The 26,089-nt window shown below is 44.5% G+C and overlaps 1 protein-coding gene across 7 annotated transcripts in view; it reads right to left on the bottom strand.

Annotated features, from left to right (window-relative positions):
- The window catches only part of unc79 (unc-79 homolog, NALCN channel complex subunit), a 37,096-nt gene that overhangs the window by 447 nt on the left and 10,560 nt on the right, over window positions 1-26,089 (bottom strand). For 5 of the 7 annotated variants that reach the window (XM_086127408.1, XM_086127410.1, XM_086127406.1 and 2 more), the window contains 44 exons: window positions 25,344-25,473; window positions 25,186-25,250; window positions 24,342-24,430; window positions 23,735-23,775; window positions 23,309-23,337; window positions 21,666-21,895; window positions 20,788-20,959; window positions 20,432-20,662; window positions 19,231-19,421; window positions 18,397-18,520; window positions 17,699-17,839; window positions 16,614-16,829; window positions 16,201-16,428; window positions 15,910-16,051; window positions 15,405-15,484; window positions 15,173-15,321; window positions 14,911-15,068; window positions 13,690-13,871; window positions 13,281-13,482; window positions 13,000-13,182; window positions 11,849-11,917; window positions 10,911-11,200; window positions 10,616-10,798; window positions 9,984-10,146; window positions 9,005-9,154; window positions 7,683-8,918; window positions 7,456-7,557; window positions 7,175-7,291; window positions 6,986-7,088; window positions 6,496-6,636; window positions 6,338-6,376; window positions 6,114-6,226; window positions 5,937-6,022; window positions 5,375-5,548; window positions 5,007-5,075; window positions 4,818-4,928; window positions 2,271-2,375; window positions 2,113-2,190; window positions 1,943-2,032; window positions 1,678-1,853; window positions 1,179-1,362; window positions 895-1,098; window positions 703-780; window positions 7-48 (listed from right to left, as the gene is read on the bottom strand). In XM_086127408.1, coding sequence (XP_085983534.1) covers window positions 7-48; window positions 703-780; window positions 895-1,098; window positions 1,179-1,362; window positions 1,678-1,853; window positions 1,943-2,032; window positions 2,113-2,190; window positions 2,271-2,375; window positions 4,818-4,928; window positions 5,007-5,075; window positions 5,375-5,548; window positions 5,937-6,022; window positions 6,114-6,226; window positions 6,338-6,376; window positions 6,496-6,636; window positions 6,986-7,088; window positions 7,175-7,291; window positions 7,456-7,557; window positions 7,683-8,918; window positions 9,005-9,154; window positions 9,984-10,146; window positions 10,616-10,798; window positions 10,911-11,200; window positions 11,849-11,917; window positions 13,000-13,182; window positions 13,281-13,482; window positions 13,690-13,871; window positions 14,911-15,068; window positions 15,173-15,321; window positions 15,405-15,484; window positions 15,910-16,051; window positions 16,201-16,428; window positions 16,614-16,829; window positions 17,699-17,839; window positions 18,397-18,520; window positions 19,231-19,421; window positions 20,432-20,662; window positions 20,788-20,959; window positions 21,666-21,895; window positions 23,309-23,337; window positions 23,735-23,775; window positions 24,342-24,430; window positions 25,186-25,250; window positions 25,344-25,473 — 7,086 coding nt within the window. Of the gene's footprint in view, window positions 1-6; window positions 49-702; window positions 781-894; window positions 1,099-1,178; window positions 1,363-1,677; window positions 1,854-1,942; window positions 2,033-2,112; window positions 2,191-2,270; window positions 2,376-2,488; window positions 2,698-4,817; window positions 4,929-5,006; window positions 5,076-5,374; window positions 5,549-5,936; window positions 6,023-6,113; window positions 6,227-6,337; window positions 6,377-6,495; window positions 6,637-6,985; window positions 7,089-7,174; window positions 7,292-7,455; window positions 7,558-7,682; window positions 8,919-9,004; window positions 9,155-9,983; window positions 10,147-10,615; window positions 10,799-10,910; window positions 11,201-11,848; window positions 11,918-12,999; window positions 13,183-13,280; window positions 13,483-13,689; window positions 13,872-14,910; window positions 15,069-15,172; window positions 15,322-15,404; window positions 15,485-15,909; window positions 16,052-16,200; window positions 16,429-16,613; window positions 16,830-17,698; window positions 17,840-18,396; window positions 18,521-19,230; window positions 19,422-20,431; window positions 20,663-20,787; window positions 20,960-21,665; window positions 21,896-23,308; window positions 23,338-23,734; window positions 23,776-24,341; window positions 24,431-25,185; window positions 25,251-25,343; window positions 25,474-26,089 lie in introns of those variants that run through there. The other 2 variants (XM_086127407.1, XM_086127412.1) reach the window with 2 other exon arrangements.

Genomic DNA, 26,089 nt, shown 5'->3' with positions numbered 1-26,089 from the left:
ATTTACCTTGAGGTTGGACTGTATCATGGGTAGCCACATTGGAATAAGCTGAGGGAAAGAATAAAGAGTGAGAAATGATGTTGTCGCTTGTTGCTCACGGGGGTCATCTATTTGCTCCGTTTTGCTTGTATATTAGCAGGATACAGTCAGCCCCCGTTTACGTCGCAGACCAAATCCACAATATTCATTTTTAAAAAATAGTTTTACCTACGGGTTCATTAATACTCAAACCAGTATCGATGCCGCTGTTACCTTGAATCTGTACTGGACTTATACTAAATGCACCGATACTATGCCACAAATACCACTTCACCAGCCTGACATACTGGATAGCTTCTGCCCCAGTGTAGTAGGAGTCATGACAGTCATGTGAAGATGATTTCAGGTTTTGATTTAAAAGATATGATTGCATCAAACTGGACCGATTCCAATCATTCCACTTTAAAATACATATCGAGATACGAATCAAATCGCCTTAAATTGGAGAGTTCTCTTTGAAGGAAATGCCATGTTGACAGTACTGACAAGTTTCGTCACATGTATGTAAAATGACGAACAAGAAACTCATTGAATTACACCCTCACAAAATACCCTTTAGAATTGAACCGTATCTCACCGCATGTAATTTATTCAAGTCATTTTTGAGTTGACACACAGATGTAACGTGGCATCTGTATTCCGTCTATTTTATTTCTTGCAAACCTTGACAAAGATGGTTGAGTTGCACTCCTGCAGCGCTTCCATCAGGCTAATAACATGAAGGCACACCATCTCGACCATCTGAAAAAACAATGAACCCAAGTTCACCATCGACTCTTCATGTCCTATTTTCGCACTCTTTAAGAGCACATTTTGCACTTGGCGGCCAGTGAAAGGGGGAGGCCAAGCACTCACCACCTTATTGTGCGCCATGAGCTGCAGAATGCTGGGTGTCACACGACTCCAGAACTCCAGGCCTGTGAGAATGGCGCCGGAAGAAAACTCTGTCTGGTTCTGGTTCTGCAAAGTTGGAGCGGCGGCGGCCTGCTCGCAGTAGATGGTCCACAGCTGGGCAAACATGAAGGCGTGGAACAAAGAGCACATGTGCAGCACGGACGTCTGCGTAGGCAGTGAAAAAGCATCGCGTGAATAAAAGCGAGGCGTCGTCATTTGAACGGCTGCAGTGATTCCTGACGTACCTTCGACTGCTCGGGAAAGCCGATCAGGATGACAATAAGATGGTCCGCGATGTGGGAGCCAGCATCCAAAGGGATGGGCATACACGAAGTAGAGCCCTGATGCAGGGTGCAATGTGTAAGCGAGCCAAGGAGGAGCCAAGACAGCTGACGCACGTGGGAGACGCATTCGATGAATTCCTTTGGACTGCACAGGAGCAATGACATTCATGTCAGCATTCAATAAATGCAATTTTTTTTCCCCTCGCCCAAACAAAGCGAGAAACTCACGCGTCGCCTGAAAGGGCTCGTAACTACGTATGAATGCCAGAAGTTGCCATCAAAGCACTGCTTTTGTCTAAATGGAGCTCCTCAACTCACCTCAAATTGTTTCCTTGGCATCAATCAATGCTTAGTTGTGAGTAGCGAAGTGTGCTAAGTGGTTAGCGCACCTGCCTCACACAAAAATTGGCCCGCAAATGCCCTGAAATGGCGAGCACAGCATGTCCTTTGTGAGTCTCACCCTTGCTGCATGGTGGAGGGAGGATGGTAAAGCCAGGGAAGATAACGGACCACGGCTTTGTTGTCACGGTGATTGCCTTTGCTGATCTCCATGGCGGCCACTTGAGCCAAGCCCACTTTAAGGTTTCCTCCAAAAGTGTCCTCGTGCAGCGGCTGGCAGCAAGCCTTCATGTGACTCTGGATGACAACATTGAAAGCGGGAAACAGTATAACCTCTGCCAATTAGAGTGGACTAAAGTGCTCTTGCGATGCAAAAGAAGACTCACCTTGAGTTTGGTTAGCGTGTGCATGTCGGCAATGAAATCCAGGAGCTCACTTATGTATTGTCTCATGCATTCCATTGCGGCTGTTGTGCACTGTTAAGGCACAGGTTTTATTTTTAGGCTGCCTTTGACTCCAGCTGCTGATTCTAATAAGGTTCTTAGTAAAATCTTACCCCAGGCAATGTAGCGATCATGTGCTTTTGGATGATGGTGGATTCCGCCAGTCGTGTGCCGATATCCGCACAAATGAACTGGCAAAAAAGATTTTTTTGAGATTTTTAACATGCGGCATGGTGATCTTATTTTTGCTGCGCTTTTTTTTTTTTTTTACCTGGACCAGCAGTAACAAGTTTGTGTCAGGCAGCGGGGATTTGAACTTGAGAGCTTGAAGCAGCTCCAGCACCACAATGCGCGACATGTAGAACTTATCTCGCTCCTGGATGTGAGGAGATAAGAGAAGGGAGTAAATGTACCGATGCAGCAAGACTGCCTTTTTCTATTATCGCTCTCCCTTACTCATGCTGCGAGGAGAGCATAAACTCACGAGGCTGAATAGAGGAGGAAGGACAGGCGGCGAGAGGGTGGGAGGGAGCCGGAGAATAGACAGACAATAGTGAGGCTGAGGAGTAGATTTAGGCCAGTCCAGATCTCTCCTCCCTGAGTCCCAGGCAGCTCAGATGAGGCTGTCAGGCTGCCTTCTCCCTCCCCGAGGACAGGCTGCTCTCTTTGTTCATCCCTTCCACACAAAGCCCAGCTGCCTGTTTACAAACCACACTGTCATCTCCTGGCTTCCCACTTTTGCCTCCCTTTCTCTGTGCCATCATGTTTGCTTATGTTGGTCCGCATGCGCCCAAGGAATGCAAAGCCACTCCAGGCGTGCCTTACTTTGAAGGGGGACACGTCCAAGTAGTCACGTGTAAAAAAAATAAAATAAAAATGGATACCCTAAGACAAAAAAAAAAACGCCGTAAAAAATAAGCAGCAGGTTGAGATTGTGGTTTTCCCCCCGACAACTTTCACCCGCATTCCCAAAACACACATTAGGTTCACTGATTACTCAAAAATGTCCATAATGTGAGCGTGAAGTTTTATTTGTCCGTACGTGTCCTGCAATTGGCTGGCAACCAGTTCAGAGTGGACCCCATCTCTTGCTAAAGTAGGCTCCAACTCACCCGAATGAGGACAAGCGCTGTTGAAAATGCATGGATGGATATAAATAAATAAATTACATACATCAGCATGTTGCATACGGCGTTGAAGCACTTTTTGCTTTTTGACCTCTGTCCAAATGTCAGACTGTGTTCGACAGTGGGGGAATTTCTCTTGCACGGCCCTCTTCAGTTTAGCCAATGGGTTGTCCATTTTTCTTTGAAGTCTAAACTCTCGTTTGCATCATTTATTCAGTATGACAAAGAGAACAAGCAACACACCCAAAAGTAAAAGACGGGCCTCACCAGACGAGATTAAACATTTTAGTATGGAATCCAGATTTAATGCAACAGAAAATCTGTGGGGCTGGGGCACAAGAGAAGCTGATAAGATTTCGAGCACAAATGCCAGAAAGTGTGGGTACGCTGTAGACTGAATGCAAAGCAAAAGGTCGGTCAACAGAAGCAACCCTTTTGATCTTTCTTCCGTAACAGACAAAGCAAAAATTCATAATTTCTCTTATGAGCCGATCAAGGCTACTATTTTAATGCACCTACTGTGTTAACCATCTCCAGTGCATGTGTGGCTTCTGCGTAGCCACACTTGAACTCTGTGAATGAAAATTTAAAGAAGCATGTCACCTTCACTAAAAAGAAATCCGCTACGCTCACTTGCAGCACCATCCACTGATGCATGCCATGGCACCCTTCAGTCCCCCCCAAAAAAGCTCAATTTATAACTTTAACCCTTTCATCCACACTGTAACCCGACAACATGATAGGCCGTCCACTGTTAGTAACCTCTGTCCCCGAAAGGGATAAAACCTGATCTGCGAAGACAGGTAAGATGGGTTGAGAAGCCTTCCCAGAAATCACTTAAAAAAGAAAAACTGCACAGGAACAAGTTCCAAGAGGAATTGTTGATAGTGACTTTGGGTTTTGAAAAGCGGATATTGTACAGTGAGGAATTGAAGCGAGGGTGGAGAATCAATACTGCAGGAGACATAAAACATGCGCCGTTGACAGCGGCAGACGACTGAGGATCCTCCGGGGCCAAATGCTGTGGCTGCACCTCCGGCTGAGACTGCACCTCAAAAAGCCGCCACAGACCCACGGCCCCTACAGCAAACCAACTCATCATGTTAATCAATACTGGCTGATTGCCTACTTAATCATGTGGGATGCACGGCCACATTTCTGGCTGTCTGGGGAGTCGGGGAAGTAGTGCAGCACCAAAAGAATGATGACCAAAAGGACTGCGAAACAACACAACTCAACATTTTTAACAGTGCTAATTTGTTTAAAAGGTTTAAACAAGGTTGCGGAAAAAATAGCCCTTGCATTGTGTCATCAGAAATAAATAACGGGGGATTATTGGACTGTTTCTTCCAGCGCCCTTTTGGAGAAATGAGCACCAACAGAATAAATCGATCATCGCAAATAAGTGATCCTATTCAATTGGAGAAGAGCAACAGAAACCCAAACATGGCGTCAGTTGTTTTGCTGTGCTTCAAGAGTCACTGATACAAATGACTCAGATTGGGCCAGTATTAACTCATTCAGTAGCAGCCAATTCTAGACCAAGTCTGAAAAGACGTTTAAAAGCGTCTTTGGGAGTGAATGAGTTAAAGAGATCGAATATAAGAAGCTGATTCTTTCAGGGAAATAAAGAACAAAAGAGGGCGGAAAGTCCCAAAATGGCTTGCTTAGAAATGTAAGCTGTGATGTACCTTGTTGAATGCTTTGTAGCAGAGTCCGCACAGCTCCACTAAGTAGGAAAGGCTGAAGATGCCGTACTGGATGACAAAGCTCAGCAGCTTGGAGAAAGGCTCCAGAAGGCTCTGTGGGACACAGGAGGTTAGATGTTAAAGGCCAGGATTTGTATAAATTAGCTTCCCTCAAATCTTCTCTGGGCTTACCCGAGTTGCATTTGTCGCTGGAATTTTCAGAAGGCAAATTATAATCCTCAAACTGGAATCCATGGGGCACTGAGGCACAGACAGATTGAAAAAGTTTGAAGAAGACTTTTCAAAGTACAAAGGTTCGTGCGGCTATTTCGCCACGACGTCCAATTATAACACTGGATCGAATTCATGTGGGGATAAAATGATGAGTGACACTTTAATTTGACCTCCAAGGTCAAAAGCGGCAGAGTCACATCAATTACAATCTTGAGACTCAGTCCTATTGAACCTGACAAGGGCACTGCTCCATGCTTTCTACCGAGCGATAATCACATCAAAGCATATCAGGCGCAGGCTAAGTGAGCGCTGGCGTCGATGGCTACCTTCAGAGGAAGCACAGAGGGCAGTTTAGTGAGGAATGTCTGGAATTGGTTGCAGATGGTGGTCCACAGGTTGCTCGGGGAGTCCATGGGGAGGGCCTCCATGAAGGTAGCAATGTTGTCCAGGCAGTGTAGCATAGTGCCTCCTGCTGGCAGACTCTTCTTGTTGTTCAACCCCTGCAGGGGGGGGCACAGAGGCAGAAAAGCACAACTGTGTTATATAATGGCATTCTATAAGCGGTGGAGATTTCCATTTAACTGATCATTCACTTCTGATCAATCACAACGCTCACGACTGCGGCAGCGGATTTAGGACGCCGAAGCACAGATCAATGGTCACACGGGTCACACGCCTCACTGGCCTTTTATTTGTGTCATTTATTTAGCCCAGCAATCGCAATCAAGTGGTGTAGTTGTGAAGGGTAATGAGGCCCGTTCTCTTTGAACACCGAAGAATTGTTGTTTCAAAAGGGCTTCTGCCACCTCAATGGAACCAAAAGGGGTGTCCAATACTTTGACAAGAGCTCCTCCTGCTGGCAAAAAGATGAATGAGGAGAACGCTCACCTCCAGCAGCATATTGAGCGCAGCAACAGAACTCAGCTCATTAAAATCTATCAGCGATGAGGCAAGCGTCCGAAGAAAACTTCCATCTGCAGAGAAAAAGCGACAAACGGACCTTTTAGTTTTAGGGGGTGGGGGCCCTTGAAGGTTTCGATTGAATTGGAAGTGTGAGGACTTGACCCTTAATGTTGCTTTGGAAGAGTTGTGGGAAGATGCCATTTGGGGCCAGCTGGTGGAACATGCAGCGGAGGAACTGCTTAGCGACACCTGCGACATTCCCTGGGATCAACATGCTGCATAGCACAAGGAGAAGGACTATGTTGGCCACGTGAATTATTACAACTCGTCATCTAGAAGAAAATGTGGATATCTCTGAACAGCAGTGTGACAGCTTCATGTCAAACCTCTCAGCTTGTCCAGAAAAATTAGCACTGGAAGCCAGCCTGAAAGAAGTCAAAGCAGTGGATTAGGCTGCAGGAATGAATTATGCATGCGTCCTGTCGGTTAGTTATGAAACGTCATCTAAGTGCCCGTGTGGATGTAGGTTGCGGGGGGGCTCTACCTGCCCACAGACTGCATGATGTCCAAGAGCATAGGAGCAGCCAGATCAGGGCTAAGGTGGATGAACATGGAAAGCACCACCACCGCGAGGCCCAGAGTCTCTTCGTCGTATTCTTCCAACACAGCCGCACAGTCCCGACACCTAAAGTGTCACATAGAAAGTGGCTGATTCTGCCTCCATGATCCTTTCCATGCACTAATAATGATAATTATGATGATTTTTTTCAAAACATTATTCATGATTCTAACTTTCACAAATTCTGACATATCTCAGAAAATGCGAAATGGCTGCCTCATCCTGGCACTTCAGCTAACAGATCCCTTTCCTTTCTTGCAAAATAGAAACAATTATTACAGTTTGAATGATAACAACTTTCAATATTTGAACATCTCATAGCAGTAAAATTATTTCATTAATTCATCGTTCACCGTTATTCTTGCAGGCATTTGTCTGCTGTAAAGCACGGGAAGCTGAAAATGAATTCATTCACCTGTCAGACATTAAGGTCGGCTGCTCGTCAATGAATTCTTCAGGTGCGGGGACAAACATGCTCACTGTGCTTGGTGCAGAGAGCAAACTGGTCTTTGTTGGACCTACAGTGCAAGAAAATACGTTCTTTATAGAAAAAAAAAAAGAAAGTTATTGGGGTAATGCAAAAAAAAATGAATGAATGAATGACCTGTGTCCCAGGTGCTGATGTTGTGCGGCGCACTGGACTGATGCTCCAGCTGCCTCTTCATCAGTTGGCTCATGGTCAGTGCGCCCAGAGAACCTCGCTTGACCTGACGGTACTGAGCTGAAGGTCACACAAAAACAAACACACTCAGGTTGGCATCGCTGTTCAAGTATCCGTGCGCGTGGTGACATCACACCGTTTAGCCGCTGTATAGCAACGGTGCTTATTACCGGAGAGCTAGTTTAGTTTCTAAATAAAGGTAAGTCATGTTTTAAGAATCCTACCCGATACTGACGAGCGGTGGCTCGTTTCGGGCATTGCGGCTTCAAGTGTTGGCGCTGAGGAAGATTCTCGCGGCTTTTCCAAGGTAGACAGTGCTTGGTTATCTGCATGGTGACACAAACTCTCGGCTAATCAATCAACAATCAAAGCATCTATACCATTTATCGTTGTTAGATTCATTGGCCGTCTCACACAAAACGAAAGCGGGTTTTGTATGGTTCTAACTCACCTGTGTCCGTGGCCTGCTCGTTGCCAAGCTTATCAAACGTGTTGAACGAGATGTCCAAGTACTCCCTCTGGATGGCGCTCACAGCGATCTTCCTCTGCTTCCGCTGTCGAGGAACGATCTGAATTTTAAACTCGGCCTCGTCATTGTCATCGCCGTCGTGTGGTTTGAGTTCGCTGTCTGCTTCATCGCCCATGTCGTCATCGTCCTCGTCGTCGCCGTACTCTTCCTCGTCGTTGCTTCTCTCCGGTGAAGACAGAGGTTCCGTTTGATCTTCCGGGATGTCCAAGAAGATGGTCCTGCCGGAGGGACTCGAGCCCTTGGCCTCCTCGAGTGCCCCGAACGCCTCGTCCACCGAGGTGTCTGGCACATGGGGCGTCTTCCTCAGCAGGTCTCTCTTCTGCTTCAGGGTCATGATGGGGCTCTCGTGGCAGATGTTCCCCATTCGCTCAGGTAGTTCCAAAGAACTTGAAGGAGTCAGTTTCTTTTCCAAAAGCACTTCTCCGGTCAGATGTTCTGTGATCTTCTTGTCACCGGAGCAGTCCTCCACACTGACCTGCACCACAGGGGAGGACAGCCGCAATGTGTTACTACTCGCGGGGGAAGCCAGAACTTTTGGACTTCCATTGAACTTTGATCCTGTTATGGTGTTGAGGTCAAAGTCCTCATCGCTCTCAACGATCCGGAGTGGAGGCAAGGGTTCAAACACTAAGGAGTCGCTGTCGGACATGGAGAGCAGGGAGTGTTTCTCCGGTATGGAGGTGCAATCGGAGGAGAGGTCAATGAGGTCTTGGTCCTCCTTTCCAGCAGCTGACCCCCCAGCAGAGCCGTGATCCCGCTTGTCCTCGAAGGTCTCCATGCAGCTGAGGCGCACCTCGGGGATGACGGGTTTGGAGATGTCGGACTGCCCGCCTCGAGAGCCCCGCCTGTCCACTGCGTCGTTGCCCTCCGCTCGAACCCAAGAGCCATCGGACGATCCTTTGCCATGACGCCTGGTGCGGGCGGCAGTCGACGGAGGCAGGACAACAGGGGGCGCCTGTAAGTCGCAGCGGTCGATGCAGGATTTGCGTCGATGTTCATCGAGGTTGAAGAGGATAGAGTCAGTATTGGAGATGTCCAGAGACTTCTGCTTGTTCATGGCCTGCAGACGCTTCTTCCTGGTGCTCTCCTCCCTCACGCAGTGCAGGATGCTGTCCTGAAGTGCACTGGCTTCCCGGTACTCGGACAGCTCAATTTCGCCTGACGTGGGTAAAGAGCACTGATGAGACATCCGGGAAACAAAATTCTGCACGTCATCAGGGAGCAGAAATGTTTCCCACTCTTACTTTTCTTTGCGTTCAGCTCAACTGGTTGGTATTTCACAGACTTGCTCCCTCCAATTCTCTTCAGGCGAGCAAAGAAGGTTTGTGACTCCTTGTTAGCGGCTCCGGTGGGTGTGTCATGAACATCTGACTCATCAAACACACTATCTTCTTCTGAAATAGAGTCAAGAAATGGCGAATGAAGAGCAATCATGAGCCGACTTGTCCATAGTGCTGAAAATTGTCAACAAAACTTTTAGGAAGCTCGATTTTTAATCGTGCGTTTCTTTTACCCTTTCGTGCACCCTGTAACCTGATAACATGATAGGCTGTCCACTGTAGTAACCGCTGTCCCTGAAAGGGTTAACCTCAACTTTTACTTCTATCTCGATTGCACCAGCCCTCTCGCATTCACATACATACATATGTATACTTCATATGTTCGGAATATTTTTAAGGTTCCAGAAGGGGAACCATTCCATCATTGATTTTGCAAGTGACAAATGCTTGTGCCTTAATCTTTATGATTCCATCAAAAATAATGGATAAGTCCATCCATCCGTCCATCCATTTTCTGATCCGCTTTATCCTCACAAGGGTCGCGGGGGTGCTGGAGCCTATCCCAGCTGTCTTCGGGCGGTAGGCGGGGGACACCCTGAACCGGTTGCCAGCCAATCGCAGGGCACACAGAGACGAACAACCATCCGCGCTCACACTCACACCAAGGGACAATTTTGAGTGTTCAATCAGCCTGCCATGCATGTTTTTGGAACATGAGAGGAAACCCGAGTACCCGGAGAAAACCCACGCAGGCACGGGGAAAACATGCAAACTCCACACGGGAAGGCGGCAGCTGGGATCGAACCCACGACCTCTGCACTGTGAGGTCGACGCGCTAACCACTTGAGCACCGGGCTGCAATGTATCAAAGTCTGCATTTAAATTTTAGGACCTATAGTCAATGGTACTTATTAAGGTCTGCGCTCAAGATGAACACTTTCACCTTTTTCCTTTTCACTGTAGCGGCTCATGTTGGAGTTGTCACTGTAGAGGGGGCCGGCAGTGGCGTGGGGACGGCAGCTGTGATACTGAGCGTTCAGGGTATTGATGGTAATGTAGATCAGATGGAGGACAACTTTGCTGCCATCCATTTCTCTGTAAGGATACTGAAAAATGACACTCAGTTAGATTACACCTACACCACCTAACAGTGATGGGAAGAAGTTACAGAGGTAATTTTTTTGTTTGTCAGTTCACAAAGTTAGTGTAGCAATGTGAACACATTGTTTCGATAGTGTGTACGATGATTTATTTATTTTTTCTTTTCAGTCAGGGGACTATGCAAGTTAATATAGAGAAACAGTACAGGGAAGAGTTGTTGAAAATAAAGTTATAAAAAAATATTCATGGACAAGAAAGATTCATTTTTATGTTTTACTTGATTCCTTAAGAACATTTCAGAATCTGTACTTTTTTAACTTGTATTTCTTAGGTAGTCTACTTTTACCAGGGTAATTTTTATTCAATCAAGACCAGCACTTAAGTACTGCATTTAAGTCATTTTGCCTCCTCGGCAATCTGATGACCATTGCAGTGAAATATAATGGCTAGAAATCCTAAACAATGAAAGTGTACCTTATACAGAATGACCAGCAGGGCTTTGAGCCACATCTGTCTGATGTGTGGCCTCAGGGCCCAAAGTGAGCATCGGGGCGGCTGCTGGAAATAGTGTCTTAGCTGAGGACACGTGCAGTACTTTAAGACCTGGACCACCAGGGGGAGCAGCTGCTTCCCTAAACTGATGTTATAGTCCATGACCTGAAAGAAGTGACATTGGACGCTTCAGCCTACATGGCACACACTTTTATATTCATGAAAAAGCATATGCACACACAATAATAAGTGATTATTTATCATAAAAGTCAGTCACCTGTGCAATACCGGCAATGAAAGCATTGAAGCATGTCGAGGTGCGCATCTTCTGAGGCGCAATCATGAAGCAGCCCTCCTGCTGGTCGTAACCCAGCAACACATACAGGTGACGCTTCACCGTGTTGAAGGCCTTGGCGCTGCCAATGTCTGCCTCGGCGCTGCTCTTGTCTTTGGCCATGAATTTCATGAGTACCATGATGAGCTGGTGAACAGTCTGGTGGTCGATGCCAGCGTCCTCTGGGAGCAGGTCTCGGATGATGCTGTCGTCTTCAGGAGACAGCGTCTGGCCTGCATGAGAAACTGAGGTAGTTGGAGTGTTGGAGCAAATGTGCTGACGGGTATTGGGGATTGAGCGGAGTACACACATGGGCGAAATCGTTGGTAACCTACCGTTCATGAAATAAAAACAATACAAAAATAAAAGAAGAAAAACATTGTCATGAACCTGTTCTTGGGTTCTCCAGCAGGTGGCAGTGGAAGGCTTCTCTTCCAGGGTGCACTCCTACTGCCAATTGGATCATCGTGATTAAGTCATGTATTTAAGGACTGCCAAGATCCCATGTCTCTTGTCGGATTATTGACCTTGTTGCTGTTCTTGCTTAAATGTTGTTTTCAAGCCTTCTCGATCTTGTCGTTGGCTCTTTTGCATCTAGTTCCTTGGTAGTAAGTATTTATATTATTTTGTTTTTGATCTTGCTCTTGTTTTTGTTTCGTGCAAGTGGACTCCAGTTATTTCATCTGTATTCTCGGATTAACTTTGTTCACAAATTACTGACCAATCTAAAGTGTTAGATGTTAATAAATATTCATGGTTGATTAAACATACTATTCTGGGCTCTCCTGAAAAGTGATGAGTAAGCTTTTTATTTCATGTACAGGTATTGTACATATTAAGTGGAGGAGTAAAGTAGTTTCACATTTGGAGGTTTTACTTACCTGGCAGGACTTTCTCAATCATATCACCAAGTGTTGGGGCAGAGTGCTCTTGCCTGATAAGCCTGAGAGCTACAAACCAAATATGAAGAACACAGATTAGTGGTGCGACAGGAGAAGGTGTCACACGTCTGGGCGCACGCAAAGGTTTTTTTAAATCATCAGTCCCCGATCGGTTTTTGTGATTAGTTGAAGCCCTGCACTTGTTTTACAACAACCCAGTCCCACTCCAGCAAGAGTGAGATGCCATCAATACTTCAGGTCGGTACATTCCGTCAGGATTGTGAGAACGGACGCACACCTGACACTGAGCCAAAGACTGAAAAAAATATAACTGTGTTGTATACCTTTCAGTCCCACAGACCTCAATGCCATGTGTTTGTTTTTTTTTAATTCACTAATCACACCGTGCACGTATGTGGCTTTTATTTATTTATTTGCCTGCTTGTGCGGCGCCGGTTAATGTTGCTGCTGAATATTCATAAACGGTCATGTTTTCTTAGCAAATTATGTGGGCTGGATTGCTAACATCACAGTCTCACAAATTCAGAGTGCATCAAGACATCTTGGGTTTAGTTCACCTTTGAGGAAAAAAAATACACAGAAGATGGGATGTTGTAAGAAATGTTTAGGCCCAGATTCAGACTAAAATGGAGACCCTGGACTTTGCTTCGTAAATTACATTTTGTTGTCGTTGTGGTGCTGATATTTTTGTGGGGTTTTGTCATGTGGTTATGTTATTGTCCTTCTCTCTTGTTGTATGTATTAATGTTGGTAACTAAAAAAAAAAAAAATGAGACCAATATAAATCACTGCAAAAATCTGCGACCTACAACCCATAAGACTCAATCAAAATGTGAGCAATCGTTTTGAGGGGGGAAATGAAAATACACGCCTGAAAAAATGTTGGTGCAAACGTGTACACAAGTTCTTATAATTGAGAACGTGGCTGCGTTCAAAAATTACCAATCACATTCAAATTTAACCTTGGTTCGATCAGACCAGAATACATTTTCTCCAGTGCATTTAGGAACCTTTTGGCCGTGATTCCAAAAGGTATGTCTGGAGCAATCACCGCTTTGCTCAATACTAAATGAACACATGCAGGATACATTTGAGCGGAGGGGACTAAGTGACCAATCCACACTACTCACATTGTCGGTTGCTCAGTGATTCGGGGAGTGAGAATGCCCGCTTGGACTCTGGCGGGCCGCCCTTCACGCTGTCACGCAGGGAGCGCACGCTCTTCTGCTGGTTCCTGGCAAAGCGCGCCCGTCGTATTTTCCACATTGCTGCATCGCTGAGGTTCGCCACATTGGTTCGCACGGCAGTGATGGCTGTCAAAAGACAGGTTATTAGGAATTTAGAATATAAATGGACCGTGATGTGGCTGTCGCAAGTCAAACGAAGGTGTGGGACTTTGGCTTTATAATACTTGTAGGAAAAGGGAACTCCTTATTGCAGTCCAGGTGCAACTGAGCCTCCAGTGATAATGTTTCAAAGCGGTTGACGAAGAACTCCCAGCTGAGAGCAGGTACGTCTTTCTTCAGGAAATGAAGCAGGAGTAGTTTGCTGAGGATGACGGGCCGATCCCTCACGACAGTGTCAAACTGGAAATCCAGGCAGAGGCACAAGCCCTGCATAGCACAGCGCCAATAAGTGCAGGAACACAAAATGTTGCACAGATACAAAACTGAAATGAATTCCTGGTGATGCAGCCCATTCATTTTTTTTTCTGCATGCATCACTAGAAAGAACGAGTTTTGAACACCCCCTGCTATATTGTGTCTTCAGGATAAAGAAAGGCTATTGCTGTGAGCTGAAGGCCTGTATGAGGTGTTGACCTGCAGCGCTGGCCTTTTGATGGTGTCCAGCAGAAGTCTGGCTCGGGTGGCCACAGCCGGATTGACATCCTCCACCGAAGCCAGAAAGCAACAGAAGGCGTGCGCCAAAGAGTACTTGAGCAGGTGGTTTTTAGTCACCGCGCCAATGTCGAGGAAGCGGCACAGCACCGCAACCTTCTCCACTATGAGAATAGAAAGAACAATAAAACAATTTCGACATTGGAGGAGTATGTTTAAAATGAAGATGGTCACGGTAATGCGCTTGAATTTGCTGGAATATACCGTGTCGTGGTCCATTTTCTACAGCACTTGTTAGCATTATAGCAGATAAACCATTCACGCTACCGTACAATACAGAATCTTAACCGTACACATGTGCAGGAAGGAACTCCACACAAGGAAAGATGAGATTTGAACCCTTCACATCACAACTATGTGGCAGATGTACTGAATTCTAGGTAACCATACACATGAAAATAAAAACCAATCAAGCGGCAGGTTTTGGCACGCATTTGTTGAAGTTGCTTTCACCGCTGCAGTACTCCAGAATGAACACTGGATGTCAGTGTTGGCATAATAACATTGACGTAGCCCGTCGGTCACGTCACACTTGAGGAAACGTGTTCGCTGAATCACAAGTAGTTATTCAAACAAAAGATTAGTTGGGCTTTGGGAAGATTGAAATATCACATTCATGTTGACATTAATTTACATGTAAGCATATCTTAAACCCACTAGGCTGAGAACACTTAGCTACGAGATACATTTGTTTACACGGCAATAAGGACGAATAAATCAACACAAGCCTGGATTGCCTGTCCTTCAGAGGACATATCACTGATTCTCTCAAGGTCAACTTGCAGCCAGGACATATCCCTGATTCTCTCAAGGGCAAACTTGCAGCCAATAACAAGGTGGTTAAAAAAAAAATCATATCAAGCCGTCAATTCTTATTTGTCGGGTGTTCGAGCTGCACTGTAACCATGACAACAAGGGAGGAGATGGTTAGCAGTGGTGTAGGACGTACGTCATAGAAAGGGAAAGGGGGTCTTGTTCAGATGGTTCACTCGTACACTTACAAATCACAATTTTCGGACGTTAGGGCCATTTTGACAACCGGTGTTTATACATGTATGGGCAAGAACATTTAATCGAATCCAAAACAAGAGCTGCAATGAAAAAAAAAAAGAGATGCGGAGAAGAAAACGTCTGTCATTTCACCTGCTTCAAATCGTATTTTCCAGTCTTTGCTGTTGAAGTTTGTGTTGATGAGGTTCCAGAAGATGTCCGCCCCGTGGGAGAGAGAGAGGGCGTGGAGGAGCTGAGGCACCGCCAGAGAGGCCAGCTGGCAAAACTCGGACTTCAACATCGACCACAGACTGAAACAAAAATAGAAACGTGGCATTTATCATTCTTACTTTGTCAATGCGTTCGGAGCTGCGTGTGGGCTGGCGCGGATGTAAAGGTGGCATTTTGCACCTACCTTGGGATGAGCATTTTTTCCTGGATGTAGGCCAGAAACTGGGGGTGATCCTTACGAGCGAAGTACAAACACTCCCCGTGCAGACACAAGATTCTCAGACAGTTCAGCATGTTAAACAAGATGTCAGGTTCTTCAAATTTGAACATTTCCTGGGAAAAAAAAAAACCCTGACAAAGTAAACCCCCAAAACCACATATTCCTCAAGGCAATTTCTACCTGCGCTTAAGTTTACCTGCAGGATGGTGTATATAAGTTTTAAAGACACAGGAAGTTGCTGGTAGGAAAACCTCTTATCTGAGTTGTTCTTCAGAGCTGCAAAGAAAGAGAATCATTTTTCAATCAAATTATTTCAGCCCACCTGAATCCAGTTCCTGCAACATGGGAAGTACATTTTAATGTACAAAAATATAAATTTATTTAAATAAATAACAAAAACATTGATGAGTTAACGCCAACGCCATGACATCATTAATTCTGTGTTCAAGACCTTTAACGGTCTCATGTTGCTATCATGCGCAGACAAAGGTCTCTGTAGCATATTAAATATATTTTTAAAAAATATACACTGTATACATTATTCCAGTAGGCAAGGCTAAATGTTGGCCTTCTGAAGATACAACTGTCACCACTTCGGGGGCATAGAGACTTCAGCTATTGTTTATTTAGCCACATCTGATGTTTGTTTTTTTTGGTGCAGTTTGTCTTGTGACAGGATGCTAGATGGGGATGACACTTACGTGCAGTATCAGGAGAGTGGTTGTTGGGGTTGTCAGTGTGTGCTGCGCTCGGGTTGTCTTCTTCCTCACTTCCGTTCTCCGCTCCAAGGGAGAAATCTGGCTGAGGAAGCAATAATGTTTCCTCTAAACTATCTGTCGGTTCCTGCGGAGAAAATCGGTCACATGTTTCCCCATCGAGACAGAAGATGAGTCGGGGTGTTTGGGGACACGGCACGCTATTTAAAAGCTTTAGTCGCTAACACACAGGGTTCATTAAGATTCAGTGGAATAAAAATGCATGCTGCGTCTCACCACCAGGCGTATCTCTTCCCGGGGGGTCAGCCTTTCCAAAAGCTCGCAGCCCAGCTGGTAACAGAGGATGCTGGATTGGCAGAGGCTGCACTCCAGGGCCTTCTCATCCTTCTGGCAGGTGTGCGAGCCCCCCCACGGGGCTTGGAAGACATTGTTGATGATCCCTACAATATCTTTCCCCAGGCTGGTGTCTAAACCGAGCATCACACCGTCATCTTGCAGCTCCATCTGGGACAGCAAGCGGGGAGATGGCCGTTAAAAACACAGAAAAGGAAGCGGAGCACGACGCACCAATCTCCAGGTCCCACCTGTGAGCGTTGTTGGTATCGCTTTGTTGCACTTGTCACGACTTGAGTGATAACTATATACGGCGCTCATTACACTTCTATGTACAATACATTTAAGAAGGTCACCTGTTTTAGTATGAGGTCAAACATGAGGATGAAACAGCCCAGGTTCATGTCGTCGTCGTCACAATCTAAATCCAAGGCACAGTGGCCAGTGGCGTGGCCCAGGTTTTTAAACGGACTACAGCGTAGCGGACTGCGGAACGGGCTCCTGAAAGGACTTGGGAACGGGCTGAGGGTGTTGTGCTGCCCGCGGCGCCCCGGATCTGACACCACACTCACCTACATGGACAGAACCCATCAGAATACCATCATATATTCCTGTATGGTGAAAGCATTCAACTTGATCCTTGTACATCCCCCCCCCCCCAAAAAAAAAAACACAACATAAAACCGGTAACATTTCGTTTTTGCCAATATTCCATCATCAACAAGTCATGCTAGCAATATACAGGTAGGTGGATTGCAGCTTCTCTGCACACGCATGTTAGTGAGCTGTTGGCATTTCTTTGGGCAGAAGGAGAAGTGAAGTGTGGCTACATTTTACGAGCAGCTGCAAGACTTTTATACGACAGCTCTAAAATACAGTATACTGTATTAACATTTAAAATGTTTGTTTAACCAATCAAATTTCAAATATAGCATTTTTAATGAATAATCTGTATCTCCATTGTGTATGATGTATTTCATCAAATTGATTAATGATTATGTCTTAGACATGTTTTTAGGTAATAACGGATGACCTATGTGGCACATCCATGCTGAAAATTTCAGAAAAGTACATCAGTTTAAAATGTTATGGCTCAGCCCTGACATGTCAGTCAGACTGCATTGTAAATGTAAATGGGAGAGTTACATCTACAGTATATTGCAAGTTAAGTTAAATGAAGCTCTTTCGGGATTCTATATTTAGAATGTGGCAGTTCCCATGGCAACATCCAGTACATCTCGGTGAATGGGAGAAATCAAATCCAACAGCAGTTCGAAAGCGTTCAGTCTTCCGAAAACCCAGGCGTCCATGAATTGACCTTCGAGTGATGTAATGTAACATCAGAGCTGTACTTGTTTTAATGTTTTTACGAGAGTGCTGGGAATGATACAATGTTTACATCAATGCCTTAAAGTAAGTTCACTTTTTTTTTCCTCCTCACCCTGCGAGCTCCAGTGTTGCTAGTCAGATCGGAGAAACGTGCCTTCCTCTGATTGGCCAGCTCCTTTAAAGAGTTCACGCCATCTGAGAACATCCCAATTAGCAACTGCAGAGGCACCACGATATCCAGCTCTGACAGCACCTAGGACCATTTAAAGGGGCATGTGAGTTTGAAGACTGCTCGGACACCATTAAATAAAAAATGTCATATTGATTGATATTTCTATTTGAACAAAAAGAGTGTGATCATGTTTCAAGTTTTGTGTTTTGCTTGGTTGGTCTGTCTGCATTTATGCAACAATGACGATGCAAATGTGCTGCAAATCGTTTTTAACACAGCAAATGACTTTTTTTTTTTTAAATAGTGGGACATGACATATAACGGTGGCAAACCACCACTTCTCTCTATGATCCGAATCTGACCTATTTACTAAATCTAAATTAATGCAGTCTCTCCCTCACAGTTGTGTCAAAAAACTTGAAAATGATCCACGGTGGCAAGCTCTAAGTGCATATGGGATAGAAGCCCAAATCTCTCCTCTCTCTCTGTCTCATTCTGTGACCCAGATCCATATTCAGCAGGCTCCTGCCCAGACTTGACACTCTACGACAACCTGTTCAATTCACACGCACTGTGGACAGAACCACGGGATGGTCAATGGGAAGACAGCGTGAGTCTGTGTGTGGGTGTATGCGTACATGCAACCACAGCAGAGCTTGCTCTTGCACGGACGCCGGATAGCCGGAAAATCTGCAGCTGATGAAGCCAAACATTTCTTCCATGGAGAAGGGAAGGGGGCACAGCTCAATGTCAAACATCTTGCTGCATGAACAAGACAAAGGGGGGAAAAAAATTATGTGAATTATCCAATCCAAAACCATGACATGTTTGACAGCTCAACTTCGAACTAGAAAACAAGGTTGCGCATATGTGAACATAATTAGGCACTATATTCTAATTTCAAAAGTGGTTTGGCAAATATATTCATTACATTTACAACACAGCATTAGAAAGAGAACAAAAATATTAATACACTGCCCCACTTTAACTGAAGGTGTTTGGGAAAACTGGGACAATGCTGTCATGGGCAGCGCCTGCTCTTAAACATCCATCCATCCATTTTCTGATCCGCTTATCCTCGCGAGGGTCGCGGGGCTTGCTGGAGCCTATCCCAGCTGTCTTCGGGCAGTAGGTGGGGGACACCCTGAACCGGTTGCCAGCCAATCGCAGGGCACACATAGACAAACAACTATCCGTTCTCACACTCACACGTAGGGACAATTTAGAGTGTTCCATTAACCTGCCACGCATGTTTTTGGAATGTTGGACCAAAACAGAGTACCCGAAGAAAACCCACGCAGGCATGGGGAGAACATGCAAACGCCACACAGGAAGGCCAGAGCCAAAATCGAACCCTGCACCTCTGCACTGCGAGGTCGACACGCCTACCAGTCGACCACCGGGCCACCACTTAAACATTAGTTACTCAAATACTGTATGTACTTAGATACTTGAATGACAGTCACATTTACCTTAGGACTTCCCGGAACTCTTTGAGCTGCTGGTCTGGCACCTCTGTGCGGATGGCCTCCAGCCACTCAGGCATGAAACATTCCCAAAGTGGTTGGCTGATGACATTGTAAGGAATCAGGCACAGGATGCGGTTTAGACCCTCCTTCAGTTGGGTCACTGTGCTACAGGACTTGTCCCAATAACCTCCAACCTAAGAGCAATATACAATGCACAACCCAATGATTGACTGGTAACCAGCGTCTTCTGCCTCTAGCCCTGCTCCCTGCAGTTATCGTATTTTCTACACTACAAGGCGCTTCGGAGTATAAGGCACACTTTCAATGAATGGCCTATTTTAAAACTGTTTTCATATGCATCCACTAGATGGAGCTATGCTAAAGGGAGTACAATACAATACAGCTTTATTTTTATAGAACTTTCAGACCGGCGAAGCTTTAAGAAAGCTCTTCACAGAACATTTAAAATAGTACGTCCAAGAAATCAGAATATTGATCCATATATAAGGTACATCGGATTATGAGGCACACTGTCGCCTTTTGAGAAAATTGGAATGCTTTTAGATGCGCCATATCATGCGGAAAATACGGTACGTTGGATTTTCGTAGATAAACACTTTTCAACTTCCGTGTCATGTCTGTTTCCAGGTCCTAATTCCGCTCTTCACGTGACACTCAGGTACCAATACTGTACCAGTATCAGTGCCGGTACTATTTGCTATACTCATACTCATGCTTAAAAAAAGGATTTGCCAGTACGGCTTTGACTAAATTTTCAAATACATATACCATCTGGGTAGGTTGATGAGGAGCCACAGTGTCTTTGAGAAGTACTTGAAAACACAGGTGTCAAACTTAAAGCAGAGGGTCCAAATGCAGCCTACCACATTATTTTAAGTGGGCCACAAAGGCATATTATGTGCGTCGAAGTCAAGTTTCTTGCTTAAAATACCAAACCTGCAAATTGTCTTCCCTTTTAATAACATTGAGATATTGCAAGAATTTGATTTCATCATAAGTGAGTGAATTCCCCTTTTAAAACGAACTAACAAATAGTTGACATTTTTTTACTGGCTTCTAATTTCAAAAGAAGTCACCCATCAATTTCTTGAATAAATGTGATAATATGAATTATCATACAGTTACATTGATTCGTAGCTGTAATGGCCCTGTGAGGGAAATCATAACCACAATGTGACCTTACCCTGGCAAACTCGACGGGTTTGGGCAGGAGACACATGACCATGACGTCAAATCGCACATCACACACCGTCTTTAGCCACTTGGTGACAAACTGTGGCTTTAGTTTCTCTACCAGGCTTCCCACCTCGTCGTCTATCATGTAGGCGGTAGAGTGAAACCACTGAAAGACCATACTGACCAGCCGGGCCAGACTCTCAGTGGGTGTGTTCTCATTGGGGGTACACAGGCTCACCTGTGCATTGAAGTGACGTTCAGAGAAGCAGAGCAATAAGCCACACGGTTGCGATAAGAACGTGCGTTTCCTTATCTCATGTTCCCTGTTATTGACAGACATGGCGACGGGCCTTCAGTACACACCAGGAACCAGATGCCAAATTGACTGAGGAGGCGCTGGTCGTGCTGGTCGTCCTCCTTGTTATCAAACTCGATGTTGTCCAAAGAGTGGTGCGAGGAAGACATGCCCATCTGCCGTCGCCTGTTCAGCTCAAACTCGCGTTGCTCTGCATGGATTTCAGCCTCTTTCAGCAAGCTGGAAAAATATGGAGGGATAGTAAAGGACACACTCCCTGGATGCAACACACAAACGCACATCAGATAGGACAGCAGGAACACCATCTGCGGACATCTAATTGAACATTAACATTATTATTGTGGTTAAAGTTTGCCATGGGTGGATGCCCCATATCAGATTCAGCTGTTTCTTAAATGTTCTCAGTTACGACACTTGTGATTACCAAAACAGCTCACAGAATGACAAAGTGCTGATGTAAATCACGATCAACTACAAGCACAATAGCTTTGATCAAACAAAAAGCAATATTTGGTTATATTATCTAGTTATTTATCCAGCTAATAATAATAATAATAATAATAATAATAATAATAATAAAACACATCTTAGTATGAAGTTTATGATGATACTAGTGTAGCCTGTACTACCGGAGACAAATTCCTTGTGTGTTCTACATACTTCGCCGATAAAGATGATTCTGAATCTGATTCTTATTCTGATGAGGCATTTTAGTTCTTCTTATTTTCTGATAGTAACAAATGATTATCTCTGTAAAGGCTGATTTGTTTGATGCAGCTCTTGTGCTGGGTTGTCACTTTGCAGATGCACCTAATGTATTGTCCATAGAATGTTCAGTAAAACAGGAGTTATGCTAATCCTGATTTAACAAGTCTCCATCTTCATCTATAACCCAATTAACAGGATCACGGAGATGTGAATTCACCTTATAACAGCTTCCACGGTGCAAACTAGCTCCTCTGCCCCACACTCCCGGGTGTTGATCGGAGGAGGGGAAGTCTGGTACAGATGAGTCTCCGCCGCAGCCCCCACCTCGCTACTGTGGTGGTTGACATGGCAACGCTTGCAATAGCGGACAGGCCGGTTACCATGACGCCCACAGCAACCGGCCGAGAAGCAGGTGACCACAGCCCTCCTGACGTGAGAGCTACAGTTCTGAGAAGACGCGGGTCCAAGTCATAAAGGGGAAGACACTTGACAGTTTCTGATTCCTGATGTGACATTCATATCATGACAAATCTCAAAATCACAGATGCATTTGCTGAGAAACATCCATCTCTCCACATCTGCTGGGATTTAAAAAATATATATATTTTTGCGTCCCTACTGTCTCAGGCTTCTAAAAATAAAAAAGCATGGCACGACGGAGCCATCCTAATCTGATCACCCTCTAATCTATTGCCATTAGAGGGATGCAATGCAGCCGATCAAATTAACATATTTGTCCTCAGATGGTAACGGCCCTCATTCAATCACCCATCTTTCAGCAGTGCTGCACGCCTGATGTTACATTTCTAAATGCTCACGATATTTTGAAAGATTTGGGACCGCTGGCGTGTTCACGATGGACAATATGACACGCAATGAGCGGAAGGAATGATGACTCAATTAATAATGAAAGCTCCGGTGTAAATCCAGGTGGGAGTTGAAAGGGCTTTCTGAGATGAGTGGAGCAAAGCCTGCTGCAAAGGAGGAGAGGATGTGGACGTGGATTAAATGTTCTGGACAAACTGGTTGGAGGCAGGTTGTTTCCATTGACAACGCAGGGTTGCAAAGCCTGACTGCTGACTGGAATCCTGTAGATCATCTCGCATTCAATATTCCAGTTGTCGTTCGGGAGCAATCACTTTGTTTAAGCCCCATCAGCAAAATAAGATGCACCCCTTTCAGTTTCATTTAGAGATTATTTTACATGTGTACTAAGTTAAATGAATGCACTGTGAATCGGGGGAACACATTTTACTCCTCCTGCTCTACCTTATTGCACAATATACAGACCACATACAGGGACTATAAACCCAGAAGTAATTAAACCGTGACAAAAATTAGAATCTTAAGTTAATTTTCATTTGATGATTTGAAATCATGTGACTGGAAATGTCACCAAAAATAAAGAGAAATTAATGTCAAATCATATTTTTTCAACCCCCCCCAATAGCTGTACCACGACCAGGGAGGTGATTTAAAACATATAATAAAGATGATACAATAATTTATTCAATGAATTGATTTCTACACTGATTCAGAGAGTTCAATGCATTCCATTGTCATTTATGGCTGAAAATCGCTTTACGCTCCCTGCACCCATACTAGTTTAGTTTAGTGTAGTTCAGCCACCAAATTATCGGGTGTTGCGGGGGCGTGTCAAAGGCCTTGGTATGCCAGAACGTCCAACATGGCGTAGAGCCAACTGCCAAAATCCCAAAAACGCCAAGCAGTGCTCGCACCGGCACAAAAATCATGATGCAGTAGTTTTAAGTCTACAAATACAGAGCCCATAGTGTTGTACTTTGTGAGTTGGGCCTTACATTTCAGAATTGTGATTATTTATGTACATATAATTCTTACCTTCTTTTGACAAATGGCAGATATTTCAGCTGCAAATCAAATTAAGAGTATTATTTACATCGCCAACAAGGGGGGGAAAAAAATCAGTGTATCTTTTAAAGTAGGGGTGTGAAACCAACAGACTGTGGGTCATATGCAGTCCTCGAGACCATTTGATCTGGTCTGTCAAGGGATTCCTAAAACACCTCAGAGCAACTGCATTTAAAAGCTCAAAGGGCGTTTCAAGCCAAAATGCTAATTTTTTTTCCCCTCATAAATTGAGTACGGTTTCCAATCAACTTCAAATTGTCGCAAATAAGAAAAGGGATTCCCACCCCTGTTTTAAAGGATCATGTGCGACAATTTCTACATATTTATTGAATTCTTTAAAATGGGTGACAGACACTCATATGTACAGTAGTTAAAACCAAGGTTAGGAATGCTCACCTTGGGGCAGAAGAACATCAACAAGCCATTCAGCGTGGTCTCTGAAAAGGTGGGAACAATGTGTAAACTATGTTTTATTTACTGGCAACCCTCCTCCATATACGAGACAAGAAAATCAACCTTGGATAAAGAAAGAAATGATGGAAGGCAGGAAGGATGTCATTTTAAGAATGTTATGTCATTAAAGCAGAGGTGAGGATTGAGCAATGGAAACAAGGAACTAGGGCTAGGTAATTTCCTTATTTCATTGCTTAGGATTGTTGGTTTTTATTTGTGTTTGTTTGGTTTCTTTTTGCGTCTTCTGTAGTCATATATATATACTGTATATATATACTGTATATATATATATATATATATATATATATTGGTAATCTTGGCTGGAAATACCTAGTATACCCTTTTTCAGTTTTTCTAGTTAGTCAAAAAAACCCTGGCCTCTTGAATATGAGGATTTCTTATAAATACTTGATATATAAACATTCTTTGCTCTGATTGGAAGAATGTTCTCCTCAAATTGAGTGTGGAAATCAGCATCCTCTGATTGGTAAATCGACGATATACCGGTATCTTTGTCGGTCATGTTGGGAATTCACCAGGTGTTGCATACCCGGCTATTCGCTGACTGCACTCCTCACATATGTAAAGAGGAGGCGGCTTGTCTCCCAGGGCAACAGAAAGCGTGGGATCTATACACATCTGCAAAAGAAAAAAGTCATGTCAAATCAGGTATACTTGCCAATGCTATGTTAATAAACTCACACAATGTTATATTTTCTATGGGTGTCGCTCAAAGAACTCAACAGTACAGTCTTAGTACACTATTTCATCCTTGCTAAAGAAATACTGTCACACTACAACCAGTCTCTCCATGCCTCGCTATGAATGGCTTCCTGCATATGGTGCACTCTGCTCCCTTGCAACCTGTGCCTGGCAAAGAGTGCACTGTGAATTACTGTTCCCAGAACCTCCATCTCCAAGGGCTACGTGGGGTCACCGCTTCCAATTAAGCGTAGTCCTCCCCTCCCCCCCAACAGCTCAAAGTAATTGAAATCCGTCTCCTGTCCCTGCTCCTGCTCACACTCTATTTGTCCATTTTGAGCATGGCTGCATGGAGGCAGACCAAGCAAATAAAAGAGAACAACAAACAGCAGAGGCTAGTCTGTGTGCATCTGTATGTGTGTGTGTGCGTGTGTGTGTGTGTAGTGATGTTATCATTACAGCTGCTTGGATGTTCACTGATTTATTTACTGTGGGGCTCACAAAAGCAAACACGCTGATGTGTGTGCTCGAACAATCTGCAGCATGCCACATGCACTCCCTGTAAAGTTCATGTGTGAATCTTGCAACACAGATCCGTTAACAACCACCCCCCCCCCCAAAAAAACAACAACAACAAAAAAACAAAACAGAACAATAGAAACACATTTAAGGCACATCTTGACTTGGGTCACCTTGACAGCAGGTTTATTGATGGCATTGTGGCACTCAATATGTTGACAGTGAATGGGGTTCCAGGCTGTTAGGAATAAATGGCAGTTGGGAAAATGGAGAGCTTTGGTTAGTTCAAGGACATTTAGAGCCGGGAGGTGAAATCTAAAAAAGATCTGACCGGTGTACTGCAGCCCTCGGTATTCACTGATGGCTCCCGGTGGTTTCAGGTTGGGCCAGTAATGAAACAGCATCTGCACTGCTGGAGGCTTGACTTGTGATGGGCCATAAGATATGACATAAAGAAGGTCCTGCACACAATAAATATGTCAAGTATACAAGAGCTGTGGGGAAAACTCTCATTAAAAAATGATCTGAGTGGTGTTGAGAGAACAATATTTTTATAATGGGGCATTAATATCTTTGTTGAGGCTTTGAATCCATTCCTAAAGCTACTGTCATCTGATTAGCTTGTTTGCTAATGGTGATGCAACCACTGGCTAAGGCACCTTTAGCTTGGTACCAAAGATGGGGAAACAGGGAGACATACTTAAAATTCACTCAGTAATTATTGAAACAAAGTCAACGAGAGGTAGCCAAATACCGAACAAGATATTCCTTGTAACTTGGGAACACTTTGCTGTTTCCTTCAGTTTTAGTTTTACTTTTAAGGAAAAGCTTAGTTTCATATTATCTTACAAGTGGCGCACATGCATGCTTTATTTTCCTCGACAAGAAAACACAATGTATTCAAATACACACAACTATTTGATTATCAACTCTGGAATTTGGTACATAGTATTTTTTATTATTTTGCGTATCTATAGGAAGTCAACAATTTACCTAAGTTTGTGTTGTTTTTAAAATATTCTTTAACTCCATCCCATCCATTTTCCGAACCGCTTGATCCGCACTAGGGTTGCGGGG

The sequence above is a fragment of the Hippocampus guttulatus genome, chromosome 13, assembly GCF_054856545.1.
Source record: "Hippocampus guttulatus isolate MCC_2025c chromosome 13, RoL_Hgut_1.0, whole genome shotgun sequence".
Taxonomy (NCBI): domain Eukaryota; kingdom Metazoa; phylum Chordata; class Actinopteri; order Syngnathiformes; family Syngnathidae; genus Hippocampus; species Hippocampus guttulatus.
Note: the sequence above shows the minus strand (reverse complement) of the source record. Positions and strands in the feature narration are given on the sequence as shown.